Source organism: Ooceraea biroi, chromosome 9 (genome assembly GCF_003672135.1).
Source record: "Ooceraea biroi isolate clonal line C1 chromosome 9, Obir_v5.4, whole genome shotgun sequence".
Lineage (NCBI taxonomy): Eukaryota > Metazoa > Arthropoda > Insecta > Hymenoptera > Formicidae > Ooceraea > Ooceraea biroi.
The window spans coordinates 5,874,007-5,885,838 of NC_039514.1; the positions used below are offsets into that span (position 1 = coordinate 5,874,007).

The 11,832-nt window shown below is 38.2% G+C and overlaps 1 protein-coding gene across 7 annotated transcripts; it reads left to right on the forward strand.

The window, feature by feature from the left end:
- The first annotated feature begins 424 nt into the window (after positions 1 to 424).
- On the forward strand, positions 425 to 11,172 carry LOC105279628 (lysine-specific demethylase 4A). 7 transcript variants are annotated; one of them, XR_003407033.1, is made up of 12 exons: positions 425 to 609; positions 2,266 to 3,062; positions 3,216 to 3,421; positions 3,505 to 3,854; positions 4,117 to 6,590; positions 6,722 to 6,904; positions 7,003 to 7,302; positions 7,376 to 7,567; positions 7,641 to 7,754; positions 7,833 to 7,925; positions 8,087 to 8,329; positions 10,716 to 11,172. XR_003407033.1 is itself a non-coding variant. In XM_011339508.3 (11 exons), the coding sequence occupies exons 2-11, from the start codon at positions 2,286 to 2,288 to the stop codon at positions 8,183 to 8,185; spliced, it is 4,788 nt and encodes a 1,595-aa protein (XP_011337810.1). In that variant the 5' UTR covers positions 425 to 609; positions 2,266 to 2,285; the 3' UTR covers positions 8,186 to 8,625. The 7 variants fall into 7 exon arrangements, 4 of the variants coding, with proteins under 4 accessions (XP_011337810.1, XP_026828527.1, XP_026828528.1 ...); XR_003407034.1 differs by lacking the exon at positions 425 to 609 and adding an exon at positions 620 to 1,241; XR_003407035.1 differs by lacking the exon at positions 425 to 609 and adding an exon at positions 620 to 1,230.
- The last annotated feature ends 660 nt before the right edge of the window (positions 11,173 to 11,832 follow it).

Below are 11,832 nucleotides of genomic sequence, written 5' to 3' on the forward strand. Positions count from 1 at the left end.
TCTTCTCTTGCTCGCTGATTCTTCTTCCTCTTATTTTACATTCTACAAGAAGTTGTTAAGCAAGTTAGAAAATGATCTCTCGCGATGATTAAAATAAAGTTACATTAACATGTACTATTATCGACATTATTCATCAATATTACTCCCGCGTGGCGTTATTTTTTCAATAAAATTTCAATGAAAATCGTACAGTTCGTAAGCACAGTTATCATTATCATCTCTGGATTTTCCGTGATTTTTCCTAGTATCCTTCGTAGGACATTAGATACGAATGCTATAGGTCATGCACCTCATTATCTCGAGGAGGAAAACGCAGATAACGAACGACAAAAAGATCGTACGTGACAAACGCGAAAAATTCAAATTTGCCGCGCTGCTAGTAGATAGCGGTAGTGATCGCGGGCGAGCTTCGCGCTTGCGCACGCCGCTCTAGCCTCGCACCAAACGCCACTGTGCGTGCGACCGTGCGACGACTGGCGACGACGCGCGGCTCTGGCTCGAGTGTTAGTCTGTTGATGTCAAACCTGGTAACGATATCTCGTAATAACAGTGTTTTTCGCGAAGAATGGTATTGATACGAGAGAGGTGATTCTCAGGCGTGTCTGCAGTGTAAGTAAAATTGCGGAAGATTGCGTGGCCGTGATTCGCGTCCGCGAAAACCGGAGGCACCGACTCGGATTTATTCGTCGCCTGACGCCTCTCGCACGGCGCCGCTGCATCAGCTTTCGCCGCCGAGCGGCCGTCATCGTCCTCGTCGTGTCGCGTGGCTCGCTCGCTCGCTCACGGGGCGTCGTGAGAACTCGCGTGTGAGAACTCCCGTTCTGTGCACGGACGTGCGACGAATCGCCGATATTGATACGCGACCGAGTGGTTCGGCTCCGTGCGAAAACGCCTCGCGAACAACGGGCTTCTTCAACAATAGATAACTACACCATTTTGTTTATGAACCCTCTCTCTGCCGCATGTTTCGTTCCAAAAACATCGAACCTAGGTGCCACGGTCTCTCTCGCGCGTGCTACGGGTGATTGGGGAAAATTGCATGTCTGTGTATGTGTGCGTACCTCCCTCGCGTGTTATGTGGTCTTATGCAACTGTTATTTATTTTGTCTCCCGTCAATTACATCGCGGCGGTACGCGTTTTCAATGTACGCGATGCGTCTGCCAGGCTGATGGGCCACGTGCCGAGGGTGCCGGAAATTATTGCGCTTTCATGAAGACACATCGCAACGAGTAATTATAAGGTTATAAGTATCGATCGGCCTGACGAAATTTAGAGAGCGGGTTGAGACACGCACGGGAGTTTGCAAGTGCGATCTATTTGTGACAATCAATCGCAGCCTATTTCCACTTTCGTTGTTAAATGTATACGGCGAACTGTTATTTCTGTGACAAAAGATCGTCAGGTGGTAAAGACCAAAATTAAATGACACAATTGACTCCAAAGGTTCTATCTAAATTTTTTTTAATAACATCAATTTAATAAAATTAATCAGAGATAAATGTTTTCTTTTTAAAAGATACATGATTTTATCTTTTTTTCATAAAAAAAAATTAAACAATGTAACAGACTTTTCTTGCCTTTTGTTGTTATATATAGTAATTATAATATATAATACTATTATTATAATATACATAATATTGGCTTAATTTGGATTGTTTCATAATAGATAAACATTGCGAATCAAGCTATTAATACAAAATAACCATGTGCAGTAAATTGTTGCATCACAATTAGAGAAGCTTGATTATAATAGTAGTAGTAGTAGTAGTAGTAGTAGTAGTAGTAGTAGTAGTATTATAATACATTTTCAGCTTTCTACCAAGAAAATGGACTTGATTTACAATTTTTTTCTTAAATCACTCAATCTTCTATTATTTGAAAACTATCTAGCATCTCCTAACTTTTATTACAACTATCTTAATCGAATTTTATAAAATTATTTCTATCTTGCGAGAAGCTTGATTATATAAACTGACTTAATTTTATTCAAAAAATCTGAAAAGTAACTTATAATGCAGCCTAATATTCTGTCTACACATAGGTATACATTCATATACATACTATACATACTATAAGCGGGAATGACTATGTGACTTAATTAATTATTAACTGTTTGTCACAGTCACCCCTGCTTATGGTACAGGCACAAAAGTTTTGCATGTATATTTTATGTGTAATTGTTTTTGTAATATCCTAATCTTATATAAATACATAACCATGTAACTAATTAATTAATTAGAATAAAGTTTTGTTTATTTTTACAGCTAACAAGCTAAATTGAGCAATGGTCAGTAATAATCCAAGGGGGATACCCCGTATACAGGTCTTTAGACCAACGTATGAGGAATTCAAAGATTTTACTAAGTATGTGGAATACATGGAGAGTCAGGGAGCTCACAAGGCTGGTCTGGCAAAAGTGATACCACCACCAGAATGGGTGGCAAGGAAGAAGGGCTACGACTTGGACGATCTGGATCTGACTATTCCAGCACCAATTTGCCAGGTCGTCACGGGGAAGCAAGGTCTTTATCAGCAGATAAACATTCAGAAGAAATCGATGACCGTGAAGGAGTACAATAAATTGGCAAACTCGGAGCGTTATGCCACCCCACGTCATTTTGATTACGAGGATCTCGAGAGGAAGTACTGGAAGAACATAACGTACGTAGCACCGATATACGGCGCGGACGTCTCCGGCTCGCTGACTGATCCGGACGTGAAAGAGTGGAACATCAATCACCTGGGTACGATTTTGGATTATGTCAACAAGGACTACGGTATCTCGATCGATGGTGTCAACACGGCTTATCTATATTTCGGGATGTGGAAGACGACATTTGCATGGCACACCGAGGATATGGACCTTTATTCCATAAATTATTTGCATTTCGGGGCACCGAAGACATGGTACGCCATACCACCGGAGCATGGACGTAGACTGGAGAGACTGGCCAGTGGTTTCTTCCCATCGAGCTACCAGAGTTGTCAAGCCTTCCTGCGCCACAAAATGTCTCTGATATCTCCGCAGATATTGAGGCAGTACTCTATTCCGTGTAACAAAGTAAGTGGCTGTCTTGTACTTGTACCGCAGTTACATAAAGCTGTTCTCTTTTTGTTGGCGTTGTTTACGATTCCTTCATTTGATTATGTGGACCAAAGTGGATTTTGTAATACATCATTTCCATTATATTTGACCTTGTTTTTGTGTTGACAGATCACGCAGGAAGCCGGAGAGATAATGATTACGTTTCCGTATGGCTATCACGCCGGTTTCAATCATGGATTTAATTGTGCTGAATCTACGAATTTTGCGGCACCTAGATGGGTGGAGTATGGAAAGAGAGCGACACAGTGTACCTGCAGTAAAGACATGGTCAAGATATCTATGGATACATTCGTCAAACGTTTTCAACCAGAAAGGTAGCTCATTTGTCAATTTCTCAATGAATGTTTCAAAGCCTGATGTACTTGTTTCAAGTTATAAGTGTTATATAATTACACAGGTATGAATTGTGGCTACGCGGTGAGGACATTGGTCCCCATCCTGAAGATCCTAGACAAACTGCTGCGCCGATGCCGTCGCAAATGGATTTGTTGTGTAGTAACAGTAGCAATGGTGAATTACCGCAAGGCTATCTGAACGCGGCACCGAAGAATAAACGGCATACGATTCATAAGAAGAAGAATATTATAGGTAGAAATCCCGACATGGAAGACCTCGTAAACCGAGCGGACATACCGCTGGAGGTGAAGAAGGCTCTGCAAGATCTCGAGTACGAAGAGATGGAGGAACCGCCAGACGAGCAACAATTGGAAGTTTTGGAGGATATCTGGCTGAAAGCAGGAGAAATGGGTAAATATAGTACATGTCCGATTGTCGTATCGCGATTTTGATAAAACAATTTTATATAACGAAATAAGCTGAATAAGCTTATACTTAATATACTTAATAAAATTAGTAAAAAAGAGTAAAAGGCTTTTATATTTGATGTCATATAGGATATATGACATGCTACTCTATGGATATAGATCTCTCTAAACTTCCGAATGTACAAACTGTCAGATATTAAAAATTTAACATTTTGTTTTAACACCGATTAACACTTGTACTTTAGATGTCGACGAGGCGACTGTATATGACGATGGTTACAATCGCAAGAAAAGCAGAAAGAGAAAGAGAAAGCAAAATACGGATAAAGAGAAGAAAACGAAATCGAAGGAGAAGGGCAACAAAGCCACTATGCAGAATATAGAAATGCTCAAGATAAAAGCTGAGCCCGACTTGTCCAATTCGTTCGGGGACGTGTCTCAGGAAAATAGCGAGGAGATTCCTGTACTTCAAGGGAATTACAATGATGACATCATTATTCACAATGATCCGATAGATGATCCTTTGAAGATCGACGAGAACTTAATGGAAGGCGAGAGACCTGCGAAAAAGAGGAAGAAGCACTCAAAGCACAGCGGACAAAAGAAAGTGAAGACAAAGCACGTATCTAAGAAACGCAAGTACGATAATATTCCGCCAATGTTCGGCCACGCGCCGACTTTAGACGTTTCAAATGCCGTTTCAAGTGTGCAATGCAAGAACGTAATATTACCTGATCTCACTATAAAAGATGTTTCTAGCAATCAAGGAAAAATCGACACGTTATCTCGAAATAGTATTACTCTCGGTACTGAACTCGACATCGATGCAAGAGATAAAAAATCACAAGAGATAAAAATTACGACTATAGTCGACAGCAGTCAGATAGCGAACTTTTCCGCCTACAGCAATGCTAGAAGCACCTTGATGAGCAACGCAACGGAAAGTCAGACCGCTCATCAGGTCGCGCGCTCATCGAACGCCAAATCCAATTCTTCGAAAACAAGTACGCAAGTAGATATTCAAGTACAAGCAAGTTTGAATCGAAGTTTGTGTACCACTGTACAGAGTACAAATTCCGTCTGTCAGAGTGAAAGTACAAAATCCATGCTCGCTCACATAAAGCCGGCTTGCACGACTTACAAAGGCATAAACGTGACGTCCGCGGGAAATAATCCAGCAACAATGGGCAACGGTACCCGCAAGGATATATTGAAGGCGGCCAAATTGAGGATTACAAATACCAACTCGTCGTCGATAAGATTCGTGCCGCAGACGCAGCCCGAAAATTCCGGCGGCAATCAGAAAGATTTGCATGTCTCGATGAATAACATAGTTTGGCAGGGAATAAAAACTCCATCGAACAACATGTTGTTCCTGCCAAGCAATATGTCTTATTCGACAAACTTCAATCGTAGTCCACCAGTATTGCAAAAAGAATTGCAATGCGGACAAGGTTTAATGGATAAAGCGAAGGTCTTACCGCAGCCGTCGGAGCACATTCCAATATTGCAAGTCCCGGCCAGCATCACTATCACTTCTCAGGCACCTACTCTAGAGCGTCAATCTTTGTTTCCCAGCAGTTTCTCGCAGCAACCGTTCGCGATTAAACACGATGCCACGAATACAAGGGCTGAAATAAGACCGTTGATATCCGCGAGCAACGGTTCCAGAGAAGCGGCGAAGCAATTCTGGGGAAATAATGCGACAATTCAAAGCGCTAAATCCGAGAAGCCTGTAACGAACAAGCAATCCTTCGTACAGATGAACACATTGGCATTTTCGTCTTTACCGAAGATGAACGCAGTGCTGATGCCGCAGTGTTCAGTCGCGGTATATCCCCCAGCTCAAATCACTCCTATTGGCATTGGCAAGCCGTGTTTACAAAGCGTCAATACCATCGCGAATCTCCCATCTGCAAAAAATGCAAAACAAATTCTACCAAAAGTTACTACGTCACGTCAGAGATTGCCCAAGAGTAACACTTCGCGCAAGAAGAACTCGGCGAAAGATACGAGCGATAAGTCGAGCAACGGTACTAGTGGTAAAGCTGTGTCAAACGTGTCTCATCCGATCAATCCTGCGAGCACACTTGTCGAAACGCGAGTTGATGTGGCAAGTCAGTGTCAATCTGCTCAGCCTGATGCAAGCAAAATTCTGTCAAAATCGGAAGATGTACAAGTTGTGATACCTTCGGACGAACATTTGTCAGTTGAGAAGAAACTACTTATCGCTACTGACCGTCTGCAGCACAATGAAGGACAGTGCATAAACACGTCTTGCCTTGACGTGCCTTGTACAGACGTTTCCTCGCATTCATCACTCCTAAGCTTACAACAGGGCAAGATGCCTCTCATCTCAAAGAAGTATAAAGAGTCTAAGAAATCTACGACGAGAAGAAAACAACAACTTTCTACCGAAGCTCTGACGAAAGACCAGTTCTCACCAACGCAACAGCAACAGCAGCAGAGTTCCGATTTGTTGCACGCCTGCAATTCCCAGCAAGCATCCTTAATCCCGGGTCACATGTCCGATATGATGTATCCAAATGTGCCGAATGGCGATCTGTTACGAGCGTTCAACGATTATTGGAGTGCTCAAGTCTCGCACTGCGCGATATGTGCCACCTTTGCATCGTGTACAAGCGGCAGCAGTAGAGTGATGCCCCCTGATTGGAAGTATTGTAATTCAACCACGTTACCTGAAAGTACACCGATATGGGTAAGTAAATCAACAAAATACAAAATTTATCTACAAAGTATGTATATGCATAGTACGTCAGCTATTGAAAATCCAACCGAGCTTTCACTCTGACTAAATATTTCATTTCATATTAAATTTCCGTGGTCTAGGTATCCGCCAGTATTTTCGCGGCAAACTCCAAGGAGCAAGCTGTCGAACCAGAGAACAACAAGCTCTTACGATGTAGAGAATGTCATGTGACTGTCCATGCATCTTGTTACGGTATAACTATATTGCCTACCGATGTCCGAAATTGGGCTTGCGACAAGTGCAAAGCGGGTAGAAACGATGTGGTACGTGTGCAATAAATCATTTTCTTTTTTCTTCTTCGTTTTTATTGAAGATATCTTGTTCAAATCTAATTTTCTTTTTTGTTATTTAAAAAACCAAGATGTGTTGCCTGTGTCCGATGTTTGGTGGTCCTATGAAACGTACCAGTGATAGTAGATGGGCTCATATCTTGTGCACACTCATGGTACCAGGTGCCACTTTCAAAGATGCCATAAACAAAGATCCTATCAACGTGTTAACAATCATGGCGGATTCGTTAAGTAAAAAGTGTTGCTTCTGCGACCAACAAAGCGGAGCATGCCTCACATGTAACAAGTGCAGCAATGTCTTTCATCCGTTTTGCGGTCTCGTGGCAGGTGCCACATTTAGTATACCAGCCTACAACTCGCAGGAACTTCAGGTGTAGTATCATCCCAATTGTATATTATAATTTTATATATATATATACATGTGTGTTAATTAACACTCTGCAGGTTACATGTAACGGCCATGATGAAGGCAAGGGAAAGATTCCTCAGATACGGCAAGGGGAGACTGTTTGGGCGAAACACCGAAACAGTCGATACTATCAAGCCAGAGTGGAGTCTATTGAAGATACCCTTTTTTACATGGTTACATTTAGTGACAACAGCTTCAGCGAAGATCTATATCCCTCAGATATAACTGTAAGTTTCAAACGATTGATTTTATTAGGTTTACACTAAATTGTTATGTCTTACACAATTGAAATCTGTTTAGAATTATGATCGTAATATTACACCTCCACTTGGAGCTGCAGTGACTGTAAAATGGACGGATGGTCTGACGTATGACGGTGTCTTTGAGGGTACAAATCATCGAATAATGTTCACTGTAAGTGCTTTGTTATTTATCGATTTATCATGGATTTTTTCTATCGGTTACTGATCCACGCTGTAATCTTCTGTCCAGGTAACTTTCGAGGATGGCTCACAGCTCGTTTTAACACGCAGTGAGATCTGTAGCTTACAAGAAGATATGCCAAAGAGAGTGCGTTCCCGTCTGGTGAGTTCAGTATAAAATTAATGTCGTGATAAGATAACATTCATTAACACGTTGCTTATTTTGATCAGTTAATTATATGTTTGTTCTCATTTGCTTTCTTTATTGTCTGCTGCGTTATATTCTTATGTTTATTTTTCTGTTCTGCTGTTGGTTTATTAAAGTCCGTCGCGACTGAAATGAAGCACCGATCTCATCTTTATGGCACAGAGGACGAAACAGAAGCGCAAAGAAAGGTGAAACAATCGAAAGGTTGCGACTGAACAGAGAAGCGTATGATGTACATAAATGATCAAAAGAGAACGCAAAGTTTCACTTGTAAAAAAAGATAATACTGGGTACATGGGAAAAAGAGTTGTATTTTATAATGTTTCCGACTCGATCACTGGATCTCGAACTGATCAGATGTAAGAAGTTTTAGCTTTTTTCCTACATTCAGTGGTTTTTCTTTTAGTTAATCAATGTTTTCATGAATAAAGATTATAATGCTATATTTCACGTTTCATATCATATTATCGATTTGCAGTATTCTACTTAGTGTAAATGCGATTTTATACTTTATAGGTACTACTTTAATTAATCAAATAGACAATTGATTCTTATTTGTGTACCTATTTTGATTCTGGCAGCAATAGAATATTCTTGAAACTGCAGACTTTTGTATAAAGATATTTCACACAATCACCTATTCGATCGAGAGAGAGAGAGAGAGAGAGAGAGAGAGAGAGTGTGTGTGTGTGTGTGTGTGTGTGTGTGTGTGTGTGTGTAATTTGCTCAAAAAAGAGAAAGTTTTATAATTAGGTATTAAATTGAATGTAACACCCTATCTATTCAGTATAAATTAATTCTAGCAGTTCTTGGAAAGAACTATATAAAAATTAAAACGAAAAACATCACGTTTGGCGGAGAAATGAAACTAGTACCTAATCTATAAAAAGTAAAACGATTAATAATTGATTCAATACTAATTGGTGTCGTTAGTATTAAATTTGCGATAATTGTCTGTAAAATAATTAATTTTGTAACTATATTAATCGTTTTGGGAAACTTATACAATATTTCCTTCCAAAAACTGCTAGAATTAATTTACACTGAGCACATAGAATGTTACATTTAATTTAATACTTAATCGTGAAACTTATCTCTTTTTTTAAGCAAATTTATGTGATTCGATCGAGCAAATGAGAGAGAGAGAGGGGGGGGAGATATATATATACAGGGTGTCCCGGGTTTTAACCGACAAACTGCGGGAGCATATTCTACTAGTGGAAATAAGAAAAAATTCGTATATCGAGTTTGCTTAGAAATGCTTTATTACAAAGTTATAAACCAATATTGAAAAGAAATATGAGATAAGTAACAACGGAACATAGTGTAGAATTTGGAAGGTCGAAGACGTTTATGTTACGTGTATTCACATGTATTCATGTTCACTATGTTGAAACGATTCAGTATGATTGTTACTTTCACAACAGTAGCTGTTAGATTTCAATCGTCGTGTCAACTAGCAATTACTATCAGAATGCCAAAAGTGTTTTCAAATGAGGAATACACCGATATTCGTTTCGTGTACGGATTCTGTAACGGAAATGCACGAGCTGCCGTACGAGAGTATCAACGTAGATTTCCTAACAGGAGAGTACCAGATAGATTTAAAGCAACGAATTACTAATTCAGTTACTGAGATGCAACCAAATTTTCAGGAATGTCGTACCGTAACAAATTCTGTACTACGTCGATGTCTAGCTTGTATCGATGTGCAAGGACAACATTTTGAAATGCGTCACTAAATCATTGCGTAGATAATTTTTATTTTTGTGAAAAATCCGTTGTTACTTATCTCATATTTCTTTTCAATATTGGTTTATAACTTTGTAATAAAGCATTTCTAAGCAAACTCGATAGAAGAATTTTTTCTTATTTCCACTAGTAGAATATGCTCCCGCAGTTTGTCGGTTAAAACCCGGGACACCCTGTATATCTGTGTAAATCTATTACAAGTTTTACACTAATTAATTATCGTGGCATAATTGTAATCATTAATTTTATTTTATTCTAAGAGTAAACGTCCATAATTGTAGTATTATGTGGATGTGTTTTTTAATAAATTTGTGTTCATCAAGATCAAATGTCTAAGCGATACGAAGCAGTTTGCTAAGAGAAACATTAATTATGTGGTAATTTTGGAGATGGTTACATGTGATGATTCATTGAACTTTATTGAGGCTCAAGTTATATTTGATTACGACAAGTCAGATTTATTTTTATCCACTGCTATTTCTTGAGATCATAACATGTCTATAATGTAATCCATCCAAGCCGAGTAGAGACTTGCTAAAATTTTGACCACTGGTGCAAATATTATTATTATTGCTATCATATTGTACAAAGTATCTAACAATAAGAAGAGACGGACTAAAGAAAAGAAAAATGATGTAATAGTTGTAGACATTTCGATTGATTATACTGATTGTTAGATTTATTTTCACCCGCAATATCCGCACAATAATGTAAATAGAACAATTACACATGTAACATGTAATTTCATATTATCACATCATCATACATATAATATTGTATACGTGTAAGATTTCTTGTGTAGTGTGAATTTTCAGTGTAAATTGCTTTGCCTCCATGTAAATCAATCACCGACTCGAAAGAAAAACCGTTTATATTGTTGAGTCTTTTACTAATTTTATCTCTAGTCGCTGCTCTTATTCTGTTTTAATAATGAAAATCACAGAAGAAAGAGAGAGCACAATAGTAGTAAATACAGTATTACCTTCCTTGTAGGAATTGCTGTGATGGCAATGTCAGTTTTACGGTATCTACATTTAGGATTTTCGCATAAGAAGGTAACAAATATAAAGGATATTGTCGAGAGCATATATATAATGTACAATATATATTGACATGTAAGTTCCGAACGAAATCACGATTATTGTTCATCACTGTAATTGCTGCAATAGACGTGATTATCATTCTGTAAACAATGCTTATTGTTAAATATGATCTTAATATCCATTAATGATAGATATTCGTATCTTATTACATATACATATAAAAATCTTAAGATTAGATTTAAGCTCTGTATCATAGAGATTTGTAGTATTCGTAAGTTATATGATATAGCAAAATTTGTCATTTTTGTTACAGTAACTGCTCAGACGCTTTTACTGAACACAAATTCTATTGTAAACCTGGAGAAATATTATATAACATCATAAATAAAAAAAGTTTTTAAAACAGATTGTTTTGTGTACAAGTTGATTTTCATGTGGAGTTTCTCAAATACTTCATATAAAACCCATACATCTCTCCTTTCCGCGTATAGTTGCGTATAGTTCAATCAATCTTTTTCAAAAAAGTATAAAATAGTTATTTTAAATAGTAAAAATGTGTTTTGTTTCACAATAATTTAGCTTATTTTTGATGATTTTAATTTTTGTGAATTTAATTTTTCATTAAATTATATATATATATATTTTTATTATAAATTTACTATAAATTATAAATATTGTGTTCTCCTTTAGTTCGTCTTTAGTTTACTCCTTTATTGTTAGTTAATCATGTCATATGGGAAATTGAGGAATAGAGGACGACTGGAGAAAGTGGATCACTGAATTCCTTGCTTCGCATGTTTCTCTGTTACCGGTCTGCGTATTCTTGGAAATTTCCGCCACTTTATGTTACATGACTATATGAGTCGAGAGACTCATACATACGGTATAATCGTCTCTTACATGTCCTATTTACCGTTAACTTCCTATGTGTGTGCGCGCGCGCATGTGTATCTATAGATGCATGTGCTAGATAGCTAGCATATATATTCGATAAATGTATTATTAATAAATATATATATAAATATATATATGTATATACACAATGATAAACGTTTTTATAGCTTTTA